This window comes from Furipterus horrens, unplaced genomic scaffold (assembly GCF_987537825.1).
Source record: "Furipterus horrens unplaced genomic scaffold, mFurHor1.1.pri manual_scaffold_11, whole genome shotgun sequence".
Lineage (NCBI taxonomy): Eukaryota > Metazoa > Chordata > Mammalia > Chiroptera > Furipteridae > Furipterus > Furipterus horrens.
This window is the reverse complement of record NW_028327181.1, coordinates 5,196,599-5,211,747: the sequence shown is the minus strand read 5'-3', so window position 1 is coordinate 5,211,747 and position 15,149 is coordinate 5,196,599. Positions and strand designations below refer to the sequence as shown.

Genomic DNA, 15,149 nt, shown 5'->3' with positions numbered 1-15,149 from the left:
TATTGTTCCAATTGCCGCCGTCATCTGCCAAATTTGTATTGTTCTTCCAAATCTTACACACAAAAACACTGCAAAATATTCCTACATTTCCCAAAAGAAATAACTTACAATTATTTCTTTGTGTGTTCTATCTTTTCTGACCCTCTGCCATGAGCATAGTCTATAGCCCGATTAGGGGGATATAGGCGTTAAGCAACCGTGCAGAAAATGTCTGAGGAAGGTTCCCAATTAGCCATTCACAGAAAAGATTTCTATTTACTTGGGTATTAGGTTCTTAATCCATCTATTTCTTCTTATATTGATAATGGTAGTGCTTCCTAATGTCCTAAGCAAGCAAAATAAAAGTTGCAACTTTATGTCGGTTCCTAAAAGTACTGTGAGAATTTTACTGGTCTGTAACATGTCTCAGACAAAACATTCTTCGCTTTAGCCTCTTATCAGGAAAAACAGCTTTCTATAGCAGCAGTTTTCATCTGGTGAGGTACACCGGTCTGCCTCAAGAATTTTTAAAACATGCAATGCCTGATCATTTCAGTCAGGGTCACTGACCTCTTTTCCCTTAGATTGTCAAATTTAAAAAATAACACAATCGTCCTCCAGTTTGAATTAATCAAACTTATACCTATTTTTTTTTCAGGTCAGCAAAAAATATGTCTTTGGGTGTGCCACAGAGTTTTAGTGATTAGTTTATGTATACCATGAGATGAAAAAGGTTGAAAATAGCTATTCTATGGTCTAGTTGTTTCAAAGGAAGAGAGCCTACATTTCCCATGATGCCCTGGACTCGGAAGAAAGTGAGATTGGACCCGCCCCCGTGAGTGCTTATACACCGGAAGCCAGGGCCTTAGTTCTTTCTCCCATCTTGCAAGGTAAGAGTGGCTCGCACTCCTGCAAGACTCAATTTTAGGACCCCAATCCTTCGCCATCCGAACTAGGAGGGGACCAAGTCGACACCTGCAAGGGTCAGACATACCCGGGGCCATCTGAGAGGCCTCCCGGGCGCTTCATTTGTCTCGCTTGGGTTTGTGGTGCGGCGTGAAGAGGGTGAAATGGGTTGCCGCGGAGGCTCCGGGTCTTCGGGGAACGGAGCCTCTCCGGGGACCCATAGCAGGCTAATGGGGCCTCAGGCACTAGGACCGTCGCGCTCCGGAACCCAGGGCCCGGCTTCCAAAAGACGCTGCTGAACTGTCTCAGCCACGTTGGGATTTGGAACTGAGGCCCAGCGCTAACTTTCCTGTCTCCCACGTCCGCGACCGGAAGCGCCTGCTGGGCTTGGGGCTTTTTTCAGTCTGTCCAGAGTCTGGGCTAATTGTATGCATGTGCTCACCTCCTAAGCTGAATTTCTGCAATGAGACAGTAAGTGTGAAAGAAGCAAAAGCTCTGGAATTCCGTGGTTCCGAATTTCTGCCTCGCTGCTTCCTAGCTTTGGAGATATTTTTAAGCGCCGTGTCTTAAGATTTACAGTTCACAAAACAAATAATGGAATAGGGCCTTTTTGCCACTAAATTGTTAGCAAAGTCCTAAAGAGTGTACGACATCTTCAGATCTTCAAAAACTTTATAGTGTATTGGGAAGACAACCCCGAAAATGAACCATTATGAGGTGGGGCACCTGTTTGGAGGAGGCCGATGTCGATAAGGGGAGGAATGAAAACGGTGCTGTCGCTCCTTGGAGAGGAAGCGTTTGTCGTCTGGGATCCCGTCCTGGTAGTGCGATAATTGATCAGTGCTTTGCTTTATGTGTTGATAGATGGCGGGTGAAAAACCTGAGAAGCCGGGTCCTAAGGAGAAGAAACCCGAAGCCAAGAAGGCCGATGCTGGCGGCAAGGTCAAGAAGGGTGACCCCAAGGCCAAGACGCCTAAGAAGGGGAAGCCCCACTGCAGCCGAAACCCTGTCCTGGTCCGAGGGATTGGCAGGTATTCCCGGTCAGCGATGTATTCGCGAAAGGCCATGTACAAGAGGAAGTATTCAGCAGCCAAATCCAGGGTAAGGGAGGGAGGGGAGCCGTTGCACTGTGTGTTAACCTGTTTCTCACCTGCCTCTGACCCTTTGTTGCATTTGTGTTCTGATAGATTGAAAAGAAAAAGAAGGAGAAGGTTCTTGCTACTGTCACAAAACCAGTTGGTGGCGACAAGAACGGTGGTACCCGAGTGGTTAAACTTCGCAAAATGGTAAGATTTGGAGGACACTGAATTGAGTGTCAAGTCAAAGCTTGGATACTGTTAGGATTGTGTGTGTGTGTGTGTACACGTGTGTACTTGGGTTTTGGAAGGTCCTTTACCAGAGAATTACTAATGGAGGAAAGTGGGTTCTGGGTTTTCAACTTGGCTTTATCACTTACTGTTTGGTATTAAGTAGAGTTACTTTCTGTGCTTTTGTTGCTTCTCTCGTAAAACAAAGTTTTGTTGCGCAGGGTGGTTGTGAGAATGAAATAATACATAGAGCCTGGGGTGCTGCCAGGCCTGTAGAAGAATTTCCATTATGGAACTAGCCCCAGATGTATTAACAAAGGGACCCTGGTTCCTTCTTGTCACAGGTTTTGTGAACTGGTTTTTCTATCGGGTATTCATGGTTGTGATAAAAAGCAAAACTGTCCACTAATATGATACAATATAGTTATAAGTAGGTTATTGGGAGTTACTGGTCCTGTCCTTAAGTCTGTGCATGGGGTCTTATTTTTGTAAATGAATTGGCAGTCCTGATCTGTCTGGTTTTCTACAGTTTGTTTTCCTTCGTGGATGAAATAGGAAGAATCCTGTTAATGTGACAGTTGTGAACACTTAATCTAAACTGGAAAACAAGGCTTTGTAACCTGCAGAACTCTGGAGAAGATAGAAAAGTTTGAGAATCACTGTTACCCGACAGTGTGTAGCGATACTTTGCCATGTGCTCTCTAAAGCTCGGTTTCGTCCTAAGTTGACAAATGTAACTTGCTTGTTGCTTTGTGTGTCTTTGCGTCAGCACGCAGCTCCGTCAGTTAAATGGATCGCACCTTGCATGTAAAGGATAAAAAACTGTTGACGTTTTCCTGATTAAAACTTTACTTAGAAGTGAAAATGGAATCGTGTAAATGAAGTATTTCAAATAAGTAAAAGGGCTGTAGCAAAGGTTTCATTGGCGCTCAGCTTTGCTAACCTCATCAGCTTATTTAAATAAAGCTGGACCTATGGCCTCTCTCTAGCCTCGGTACTACCCCACTGAAGACGTGCCTCGGAAGCTGCTGAGCCACGGCAAGAAACCCTTCAGTCAGCACGTGAGGAAACTGCGGGCCAGCATCACCCCCGGGACCATTCTCATCGTCCTCACCGGGCGCCACCGGGGCAAGGTGAGCGGAGCGGCGCCTGGGGGGCTTCACCATCGTGTGTGCCGTCTTACGGGGTTTCTTTCCCTGTGTCACTGCCAGCACCCAGGAACGAGCATAATCCATCTAGCCCGTTACAATACACAGTCATTTATTCCTGCGTCCTGCTGTTGGGGATACACTTGTTACAGAGGAATCCGATGGCCCTGTATTTGAGCTCCTTCCTTTAGTTAGGTTTGCAGGGTGGAATTACGGAGTTAAAGGATATTGATTTTCTTACTGTTAAAAATAATGGCTGATCGTTTTTTAAAACTAGAACAAGCACGTAGCAGTACTGCTCACACCCTAACATCACCTGTTAGTTTGATACAGTCGCATCCAGCACTGCTGTGCGCACACAGAGAGAAAAATCTCTTTACCAGTTTTAGAAACCTGTGAGTTGATGAATTTAGAAGTCGGTTTCTAATTGTAGAAACTTGTATATCTGTTTAATTTACAGAGGGTGGTTTTCTTGAAGCAGCTGAGCAGTGGCTTGCTACTTGTGACTGGTAAGGAAATCCTTGGACTTTGCATTCTCTGAAACTTGCTGTTTTAAATGCTTGTAGTACAGTATATGCTTTTGTTGCCACCTGCGCGGAAATTTTAGTGCCATGAGATTCTGAGCCCCATTTCATTGCTTTACATACATGTGTTCTAAGGAAGCAGGTATTTAAATTTTATGTGGCAACACATCAAGTAACTTAACCTAAAATGCAGAATGGTTGGCTAGCCTCAAAGAGTAGATTTTGTCTAAGACTTGAAATTGGTCTGCCACTTGGTGCTAGGAGTTCCTCAGCAGGTACGGGAAGCTTTAGTGAGGCTCCTGGGTCATGGGATTCAGGCAGAACCTGTGAGTCCTAGGAGGTGGAGGAGAAGCCCTTATTTAACCTCCGTGGGGTGCTGGTTGGTATGACTGCACTCCTTGCAGCAGTTGGCAGTGCAGAGGTGCAGGCGGGCATGACACTGGTGGCAGTTCGTCTTGTTGCAGTTACACTCCTGGGTGAGCTGGTGGAGGGAGCACTTAGTGACGCTCCCCGCAGACAAAGCACCAAGGACGGCGTGGACTTTCTGAGCGCTGTGGTCTGAGAGTGCAGCCATCCTGCAGCTGTCTGCTGGCAAAGACCAGACAGACGCTGCTGGTCACAGTGCCCGCCTTGTCTTGGATTTTAGCTTTGACATTCTCAGTGGTGTCACTGGGCTCCACTTCAAGGGTGATGGTCTTGCTAGTCAGAGTCTGCTCAAAGATCTGCATCTCTGTTTGCTGGGGAGGCTGCTCAGCCGCCTCGTTGAAGAGAAAGAGCGACAAAGTCTTGATGCTGGCAGTAGAAAGAACAGTTCGGGATTTCTTAGAATCCAGAAAAAAGTTAGAAATTCAACTCACCTGATTTCACCAAAGTCAGTTCTTTTATCTTTACTTCCCCTCATTATATTAATATTCCCCCCGCCCCCCAGGACCTCTGGCCCTTAATCGAGTTCCTCTGCGTAGAACACACCAGAAGTTTGTCATCGCCACATCCACCAAAATCGATATCAGCGGTGTGAAAATCCCAAAGCACCTCACTGACGCCTACTTCAAGAAGAAGAAGCTGCGCAAGCCCAGACACCAGGAGGGGGAGATCTTCGACACCGAGAAGGAGGTAAGCTGCTAATTCTGTCCTGGCCCCTGGTAGCCCTGCCTCCCCAGTTTGGGAGTGAAAATAAACAAGGGTAAGTTGTTAAACAGAAAAGAAAAGGAAAACAAATGAGGGATATCTGCAGAATAATACTGTTCCAGTTCTGCTAAAAACGGTTCTTGACGGAAGGTGGGAGCTCAACTGAATCCTGAGACGTTTTGGCAGAACTCTGAACTACTGTTAGTTTCTGTTGGGAAATCGTCATTATTTATCTTTGGTGTGTTATTACAGAAATCAAAAGGATAAGAGCTGCTGTTTTTGTTATATTAAAAGATATTTTACAGCAAGGAGAGCGATATTCTTGAGATTGAATACTTGATGGGGCTCCTTATAAGATTAATCAAGGAGTTTGGTACCTGTGCCTTACTTTTAAATACTTTTCTCTTTTTTTTTTTAGAAATATGAGATTACAGAGCAGCGCAAGATTGATCAGAAAGCCGTGGACTCCCAAATTCTGCCAAAAATCAAGGCTGTTCCTCAGTTGCAGGGCTACCTCCGCTGTTTGTTCGCCCTCACGAATGGGCTTTATCCTCACAAGATGAAGTTCTGAGCTTTCGAAAAACCCAATTAAATAACTGATCTGTTTCCTTTGTGTCTTTTTTTTTTTTTTTTTTTTTTTTTTACTTCTTTTCTCCCTGGATGTGTGGTTTGACTGCACCAATTTAATAGGGTGTTAGCCTCTACTAAGAGGGGTGGGATTGGGGGGGTGGAAACAGCTGCAGTCAACTTCATCCGCTTTGGGCCCGCATTCTTAGCTTCCTTAGGGTCTGGCTCCTCTGCTTTTCCACCCAGCACCTACCAATGTAAAATAGCCTTTCCTCAGTCATCACTGAACAAGTTAGTAGAAAAAGGAACATTGATAAGAAATGTGGTCTCTTCGAGTCAGACTTCCCTCCCATTCAGTAATTTAACATCTATTTCTCCCCCATCTGATTCTCAGCCGCACATCCCTGATGTCCTTATTTCATTCACACACATACACAGCACATGAGTAGTTATTTACCCTCTGCTTTTTAAAACTAAAAACCTTTACTGTATATACTACTCTACGTATATAGATAATACATATTGATCATTCCATGAAAAGTGGCCATCTTTACTGCTATATAGTATAGTAGTTCCCATTTGTTCTTGGAGGTTGTGGTCCCAAGACCTTCAGTGGCATCCTGAAACAGGATAGTACCAAACCCTGTATATACTGTTTTTCCTATACAAAACTTACAGTAGTTTTAATTTACAAATCGGGCACAGTAAGATCAATAATGGGACAGTTTTACTGTAATAAAAGTTAAGTGAATGTGGTCTTGAAATACTGTATTTACCCTTGTGATAAGAGATGACAAAACCTCCACTTTGGTGAAGTAGGCATTGTGACGACTCCGGAGGATCATCTGATCTGAGTGATCCTGAATCCTTGAGCTGTGACAGTGTCAATGGCTGGGGATCATCTACAGTTCAAGGGTATTTGTTTTTGACTAACCAGCTGACTAGCATATGTAACATGGTAATTCACATCCCAAGTGAGGTGGAAAGGAAATGTCAGATTTTATCACTTGATTTAGGATGGTGTACAATTTAAAATAGGAATTGTTTACTTCTGGAATTTTCCATATAATGTATTAGGACTGGTTGGGTGACTTGAAACCATGGATAAAGAATACTGTATGGCCTATGGATGTTTGGGTTTCTGTCATTTGTAAATATATACAATGTTGTAAATAGCATTATATATGCATATAGAGAGCCAAGTTAGGTAAGAATTATTTTTGGCGAATTAAAAGATATATGCATTTGAGTTCTACAGAGGTTGTACCAGTTTGTACTCATGTGCACAAGTGCCTGTTTCTTCACAGGGTCCCTAAACTACGGGTTTTTGGTAATAGAGGTGAAAAATGGCTCTGGGTTTGTTTGTTTGTTTAAGTTGGTTTTAAAGTCAGTTCCTACTCTAGACAACCACTAACAGAATTTTGGTTCCTGTGGTTTTATCTTTTCCAGGGCATCATATAACATACTAAGTCTTATAACATCTTTGAGATTCATGGTCATGGTTCAGTAGGTCTTTTTATTGTCAATCAGTATTCCATTGTATCAAATGTACCACTATTCTAAAATTCAGCCGTGGAAAGACACTTGGGTTTTCTACAGTTACTAGAGAGGGGAATAAAGCCAGTAAGTTGCATACAGGTTTTTGTGTGGACGTGTCGTTCCTCTTGGCTGAGAATAAACTACAGCCGTCATGCTGTATGTACATTATATTCTCATGTTTGTCTTTTTTATATTCTAGCCATTCCAATAGGATATTCCTCTCCACTACTGTCCCTCCCCTACCTAACCAGTCATCCCTTTGGATCAGCTCATCCCTTTGGATCAGCTCTATTGACATTTGGAGCTGGACAAGTTTTTGTTGGGTGGGGGTTGGAGTTCTGTCCATTGTAGAATGCTTGGCAGCTACCAAACTCCCATAATGATGATAAAAATCATCTTCAGACAGTGCCAAATGTCCCCTTGTCGGTGAAGTCATCCCCAGTTAAAACTTCTCTAGAGCTCCTGGCCTCCCAAATGCGGATCAGGTGCCCCTGCTCTGAACCACATCAGACAGGCTTTCCGACACTGCAGCCCAATGTCCTGATTACTGTACTTGTCTTCTCCATTAGACTCTCAGCTTCTTGAGAATGGGAGCTATGACTTTGTTTAAGAGCCCGGCAGAGAGTAGGAACTTGTTATTGGATGAAAGGTTTCCATAGGTAAATTTCTAGAAGTGAAATGATAGATCAAAAGGCACGGTCCTTTTATGACTTTTGCATATATGTAGCCAAAGTGCTTTATCACAAAGACCATGCTGATTTGTGTTTATCCCAGAGCCTCGCTATCCCTGGGTTCAAATAACTTTTCCAAGATGGCGCACAAAGGAACTGAGACCCCAGCCCGGGCAGTTAGTGATTCAAGCATCACACACGCTGTATTTCATGCAAATACTCTTCTTTGGGTTCCTAAATTTTCCCCACCATCCTCTTATTTAACTCATACACATCAGTTACCAGCATTCAATGCGACATCCTCACGGAAACTTCCCCACTTTTCAGACCAGGTCCCTTTGGAATCAAATGGCTTTCAATTCCTAAGCTTCATGAGACAGGGAAGCTACCTGTCTCCTAGAGAGCGGAACTGTCAAACCTAACACTTAGCATGCATAAATCAGGCACAGTAAATGTTGAATTAATGAAAACAGTGTTTGCTTTTCCTCTGGTGCAAACTTTACAATCCTGTCTTTTGCCCACTTTTCCTTTACGGGGGCTACCAGGTCTTAATCTGTTTTTGCAATCTGGCAGTTTTTGCAAATTTGCAAGTTCGAATTGGAAATTCTGGTGCAGCAAACCCCCTTATGCCCACAATGGGGCGCAGGAGAATATAGCATCTTCTGGAGCTCCAGGGTGCTGATTTCTCTGAAGAGAGCTGCTCTTAATGCAGCGTGGTCTTTGGACTTTTCATCAATGAGGAGGCTTGTCCCTTAGTTATGGTAATTCAAATATTCCAAGGACTTTCTCCCTCTTCATTTTCAAATATCTCTTTCATTGCTTTTCTTTTCTCTGTTGCTTCAGCCTAATAGATCTGTCCATGAGCTGAAAGAATATTCTTTGGAAAGAAAAAAAAAGGAAAGAAGAAAGAAGGAAAGAAAAAGAAAGAAAGAAAGAAAGAAAGAGAAAGAAAGAAAAAGAAAGAAAGAAAGAAAAGAAAGAAAAGAAAAGAAAGAAAAAGAAAGGAAGGAAGGAAAAAAGAACATGACCTACCATATCCCTTGGAAAAAAGATTTTGAGTAGGTGTGTGTTTCCCCTTTGAGACAGTGATTACTGAGATGGAAATAATCAGTCTCCCCCACAGATTCTGCCAATGTGTGTGTCTGTTTAGCAGATGTGTGTGTGTGTGTGTGTGTGTGTGTGTGTGTGTTTCTTGTGTTTTGAAAGACCTTAAAAATTAATATGGCTGCTTTTTTTTTTTTAAAGCTATTTCAAGCTCTATTAGGCTTATCAAGGGCTACTTATCTTCATACCACACTCGCATTTTTCTGAGCCTGGTAAGGATTACAGACTCATTTTAGACAGTCAGCTGGTGCACAGAAAAGCCAGCAGAAGGGAGAGATATTGCAAAATCCCAGAGGGGCCCAGCCAGGGCAGCAGGGAGATGGTCTCCATCAACAAGCTTGCTCCCTCTTAGGGAGATGCCTCCCAGGGGAAACTGAGTCCTGCCTCCTAAGAGCTATCCTTTCTGCTTCCTCATGCTTCCTCTTTGCTTGCAACTTAAAGTTGCCAACACCTTCTCTTGCTCCTTTTCCCATTCCAACCCCTCATTCTCAAATGGAAGCGTGGAAAGGACAATTTCAAAGAAAAGAAGTCCTAAACCATAAACCTTTCCTTTCTATGAGTCAATGAATGGATGTTTCCTCTGAGCATGGTCTGTGCATGGTGTGAGTGTGCGTGTGTGTGTCTTGTTTTGACTAAATTTAGATTCTCTGCCTCCAGGCTTCCAGCGTTTCATTCTTTTAACCAGGGACATTCTTTGTCCTGCTGATTCGTTCTAGAAATTCCCAGTAAATTCTCTTTTTCCAGAGGGGGTTCTATAAATATTAATTCATCAGCAGCCTCATCATGGTACAGTGGCAGCCGTGCGGTCCTATGACTAATTAATTACTGTTGCTAAAATATTAAATAACTACTCATTATGCAGTCTAAAGACTTTCAGTCCTGGGTATGCACTGCTTTCACTAATTGGGCTGAAGGACAATAGTTGCCGGGCATCTTGACTGCTGATCTTGAACTATAAACAATAAAGTCAGGAGATTTTTCTTCTCTGGGCTGCACAAGATGGCTGTTTAGGTCTACTAGGACCTTAAAAATGCTCAAGGAATAATTATCAGGAAAATGAAATTAATTATTGTAAGGAGCCTGAGATTGTTGCAACAATACAATGTATATGAATTATTTATTTGGGAGGGAGGCAGTGCAGGACGGAGCCAGTATGGGTTCAAGTGTCCATCCTTCCAATTCCTAAGCAGGTGCAAGTCACTTAATTCTGAGCCTCAGTTCCTTGTAAAATGGGGTTATTAATGAAAACTCTGAAGGGTGTTATGGTGGAAAAGTGAATGGTCGTACCTTCATTCTTAGGCACTCAATAGCTTTTATTTTTTACCTTTTTCGAAAGTAATGCGCGTTCCAGGTAGAAAACTTGGGAAACATTCCAATGCAAAAAAACCCCACACATTCCCCAGTCACCTGTAAATGCATGGCCGAGATTCACCGGAATGTTACCAGGCATAATACCTTCCCAGACTTTTACTCTATACCTATAATCATACATGTATGTAATTTGAAAAATGCAATCATACTATAAGCATGGCTGAATTTCAGAATTTCCTTACTATTATGACTGGATTTTTTTCCCATTAGCAATATATCATGAACATTCACTTATGTCAATGTTCTTCATAAATATTATTTTGGATGGCTTCATAATATTCCATATCATGGATATACCACTGTTATAAACAATCTCATATAGTAGGATGTTTTGCGTAAGTATAATTTTCCTCCTTATAAACAATACTAAGCTGCACATCCCTGTACGTATGAATCTAATTATTTCCTTTGGACAACTCCCTCAAAATTGAGTTACTGGATCAAGGGGTATGCACCTTAACATTCTTCTGATTTATTTGTTTATTTATCCTTTAGTAAATCTTTATTTTTTAGAGTTTTAGGTTCACAGCAAAATTAAGAGGAAGGTACAGCTATTTCTCATGTCCCCACTGTCCCCACACATGCATTGTCTTCCCCGTTATCAACACCTGGCACCAGAGTGGTGCATTTGTTACAACTGATGAAACTACATTGACACATCATCACCCAAAGTCCATCGTTTCCATTAGGTTTCACTCTTGCTGTTGTATTTCTGTGGGTTTGGACGAATGTATGACATGTATCCATCATTATGGTAACATGCAGTGTATTTTCACTGCCCTAAAATTTCTGGTGCTGTACTAGTGATCTTTTTATTGTCTCCATAGTTTTGCCTTTTATAGAACATCATGTAGTTGGAATCATGAAGGATGTGTCCTTTCACTTAGTAATATGCTTTTAAGATTCCTCAACATACCTCATGGCTTGATAGTCGTTTGTAAGTAAGTGCCAAATAATATTCCACTGTCTGGATGCACTAGAGTTTATTTATCCATTCACCTACTGAAGGAAATCTTGGTTACTTCCAAGTTTTGGCAATTATGAATAAAGCTGCTATAAACACCTGTGCGCAGTTTTTTTTTTTTGTGGACACACATTTTCAAGTCCCTTGATACAAAGGAGCGCTTTATTTTTTGTAAGTATAAAAGCAATACAAAGTTAACATTCTCGCCTCAACCATTCTAGACCAGTGCCACTCTGCTTGGCAACTCACACGAACAATTTGGGGTTTTCTCTCACGTATTTGTCTTAACACATAGTTCTTTCCTGTTTTTATAAAGACGGGATGGCGTGCATATTTTTAAGGTATGTGTCAATCCGTGTTGACTGTTGATAAAATATAACATAGTTTCAACTTCCATTCGGGGGAGCATTTGGTCAGTGCCAGACAGTGGGCACCAAGCATTGTGACTGGTGCTCTCTTTTCACTAAATTTCCAGCGCTTATTAGGTCCTAGGCTTTTCAGTTACGATGAAGCACCTACTGTGAGGTTCTACCAAGGGCTTATGAACAGGTTTGCAGCACCTCCTCTGTGCCATATTTTTTTTCATATATCACATTTGAACGTGAAAGCAGGGAGTGAACCTCTATGCTCTGCCCGGGGTGGGGGCTCTCGTCTGAGCCCGGGGTGCACACCTGCGTAGGGAGAAGAGAGGAGGCGGTGGCCTCTTTCCTAGGTGGACTGCAGACCCAGGGCGTCCCCAAAGCGACAGGGAAAGAAGAGGAGGGGAAGGTCAGTATGAGGGTGAAATGGGTTGGAAGCCAACGTGGGGGTCCCACAGACCCCGTCCCCGGGTCTGCGGTGCTGGGGGCGGGGCCAGCGGTGGGCGGGGCCGGCATTGTCCGCTCCGCGGGGCATGCCGGGAGCCCCCGCCCCCAACATGGCGTCTCACTGACAGTTGGCTGCCGAGTGCCGGAGGCGGATCCTGCTCCTCAGGGCGGCGGCAGCGGCGGCGGCAGCGGCGGCCGTAGCGGTGGCGGCGGGGCCGGGGTCTCCCGGGCCGGGGGGTGGAGGGATGGCCACTCGGACCGTTTAGGGCGGAGCTGCACGGGCAGGGCGGCGAGCGGGGCGTTGCAGGCGGGCGCGGCCGCTGCTGCCATGGACTGGTAATCGCGGCGACTCCTGCTCGCGTCTCCCCGGGTCGGGCGGCTGCGCTTCTCCGTCAGCCCCTCCGCCGGGGCCATGGGCTCGTCGGCGGCCGCGGCAGCTGCTGCGGCGGCGGCCGCGGACTCGGCGCAGTGGCTCTCGGTGAAAGAAGAGACCATCTTTCTGCATGACGGGCTGATCCGCGTCACCGACCTGGCGGAGCTGCCCAGCGAGATCCTCGGGGCCCCGGAGGCCGCCGACACCGACTTGGAGGTGAGCGAGGCTGCCCGCCAGGTCCCCGCCGTCAGAGCCGCCCATCCGCCCCGCGCCTCCGGGGCCGGGCTCTCCCCGCAGCCCCCGGGACCCCGGGCAGGTGTGCGCGGCGCGCGGCGGGCAGGTGGGGGACCTGCGGGGCTGCAGCCCGCCCGCCCCCCTCCCGCTTCGCATCCTCAGGCCCTCGGGGATTTCGTTTGGGGTTTCGCTAGGGACGCGCGGCACCGGGCGTTTTATCAGACTGTCACCCGGCACGGCCTGAGCGCCCCGAAGGAGCCCCTGCCTCCCACCCTGGCCCCCGTCCCCTCCCCCACGGGACCCCGGACTCACTTCCAGGGCAACACCCAGGTCGCTAAGCTTTGGGGACATTTTAATTGTAACGCTGTGCATCTCCCCGCTTCCCTCCCCCAGTTCCGCGTTGATTTACGTTTTCTCCCCCGGGAGAGGCTAGCGGCGGCTGCCGGTCCGCGCTGGGCAGTCGGCAACTTGCGTGTGTCATGCCTCGGACGGACACGGGGCCTTTGTCAGGGAAGCGGGCGGGTGGACCGCGAGGGGGACGCCACAGCGGCCTCCGTGCGGTCTCCGCGGAGGGTCACGGGCGCTTCAGGCCACGAGGCCTTTCTGTGAGCGCGGGGGTCGCGGAGCGGCCCAGGCTCAGGAGCCGCGGCAGGTGCAGAAGCAGAGCCCGGCGACCGTGCCCCTGCTGTGGGGGCAGAAGGAGCCCAGATCGGCTTGGGCGGTGGGAACTTTCCACTTGGTTTCCCCAGAGCCCAGGGGTGGGAACGCTGGCCGTGTCGTTTCGTCGAGGCCACGGATGCTGACACTGCTGCCCCTCCACGTTGTCACTTTGTGGAATGGCATTCGGATGTGTAGGTAGCATGGAGTGCCATGAAATTCTTCCTGCCGCAAGGAAGCCTCGCTGGGGGAGGGCGCGGAGAGGATGGCCTGTCTTCTGGCTACAAACGGAATGCGAGGAATCTTTTGTGTTTTGCGGGTTTGCATGCACTTCGGCGTTCAGCACGGCGGACGTTTATAGAAACGGCTGAAACCCCATCGCTGTGTGTTTCTGGAAACAGCAGTGATCAGGTCGCGTTGGCTGAGACATTTGGACGTGCCTGAGATGCGAAAACGTTCCCCTTTTTGTGTCTGGATTTGAGGCTGGGGCTGCAGCAGTCTCACCATGAACTCTTAATTGATTTATTTTATAATCTGGCCACCAAAAAAAAAAAAAAAAAAAGGAAGATACAAGTTAGTACGGAATTCCTAACATTGAATCATGGTTTTTTGTTTTTTTAAAGATTTATTTACTTATTTTTAGAGAGAGGGGAAGGGAGGGAGAGAGAGGGAGAGAAACATCACTGTGTGGTTGCTTCTCGCACGCCCCCAACTGGGGACCTGACCCACAACCCAGGCCTGTGCCCCGACTGGGAATTGAACCCGCGACCCTTTGGCTTGCAGGCTGGCGCTCAGCCCACTGAGCCATAACAGCTAGGGTTCAATCATAGTTTTATTGTGTCTCATTTGGACCTGTTCTATAAAAAGCAAGGTGTGTCGAAGTGTCTTATCTGCTTGAAAACTCAAGGGATAATATGTTACGATGGCGGAATCTTTTGACTTAATTGACTGTTGGATGTAAGATATGTGAAGTGAATGTTCTTTGTTCATTAGAGACTAATCTTAAATTCACATGTCCAAAAAATTTATCAAGGTAACTCATTTATTTTTAGGATTAAGAAGAGTAGGAGTAGTTAAAAATACCTGTTGTTGGTTTTCCTAAGGTGTCTACTGTACAAATGTGTTGAATGAATTTGTCAGCTATTTCCTCAGAAGAATGATTTTAAACAAAAGAATATCTCTGGCCTGATAGATTTTTTTGTTTTTAAAAGCGCTTAAAAAATTTATGGTCTGACCTCTCAAGAAGGTGATAAACATTTATGACTGGCAGTTGTGAAGAACTCTTCATTTCTTTTCATATGTTATATGGCTACATGGTATCAGGAGAAATGGATAGCTAAGCAAGTTTTTTGGCAATTAGATTTGTATTTGTGTGGGTGTGTTCATATTTAATTATTTAATTATAATAATCTTGATTAAATGTATCCTTTGTGTCAGGCCTCATGCTACTAAATTCTCAAGAGGATCCTAGTAGCTACATATTGTTACCCATTGTAACAATTGTAAATATTGCACCCATTTTACAGACGAGGCAGGTCAAGTGCAGAGCAGGTATGTGACTTGCTCAAGATCATCCACAGAGAAGAGTCTGGACATTAACTCCAGGTCTGTTGGTCTCAGACACATCTGTTCTTAGTCATAATACTCTCCTGCCTTCTTGTAGAGAGAGGGGAAGGTAAAGAAAGCGAGGGAGAGAAACACTGATCTGTTGGTCCACTTACTTATGCATTTATTGGCTACTTCTTGTGTGTGCCCTGACCGGGGACCAAACCCACAAACTTGGTGTATTGGGATGAAGCGCTAACCAAGTGAGATACCTGGTTAGGGCAGTGATGGCCCTTTTCACCAGGGTGTTATAGTTCTGTAGAAGC

General features: G+C 45.5%; 2 protein-coding genes across 3 annotated transcripts in view; both read left to right on the top strand.

Annotated features, from left to right (window-relative positions):
• The first annotated feature begins 896 nt into the window (after nucleotides 1-896).
• On the top strand, nucleotides 897-5,605 carry RPL6 (ribosomal protein L6). The gene is made up of 7 exons (XM_090291591.1): nucleotides 897-962; nucleotides 1,750-1,986; nucleotides 2,073-2,171; nucleotides 3,182-3,325; nucleotides 3,801-3,849; nucleotides 4,793-4,977; nucleotides 5,411-5,605. Exons 2-7 carry the CDS (start codon nucleotides 1,750-1,752, stop codon nucleotides 5,561-5,563), a joined length of 867 nt encoding a protein of 288 aa, XP_090147717.1. The 5' UTR covers nucleotides 897-962; the 3' UTR covers nucleotides 5,564-5,605.
• Nucleotides 5,606-12,313: 6,708 nt separating this feature from the next.
• HECTD4 (HECT domain E3 ubiquitin protein ligase 4) overlaps nucleotides 12,314-15,149 on the top strand; it is a 146,793-nt gene continuing 143,957 nt past the window's right edge. For both annotated transcript variants that reach the window (XM_090292081.1, XM_090292080.1), the window contains exon 1: nucleotides 12,314-12,603. In XM_090292081.1, coding sequence (XP_090148207.1) covers nucleotides 12,427-12,603 — 177 coding nt within the window. In that variant the 5' untranslated portion in view covers nucleotides 12,314-12,426. The remainder of the gene's footprint in view (nucleotides 12,604-15,149) is intronic.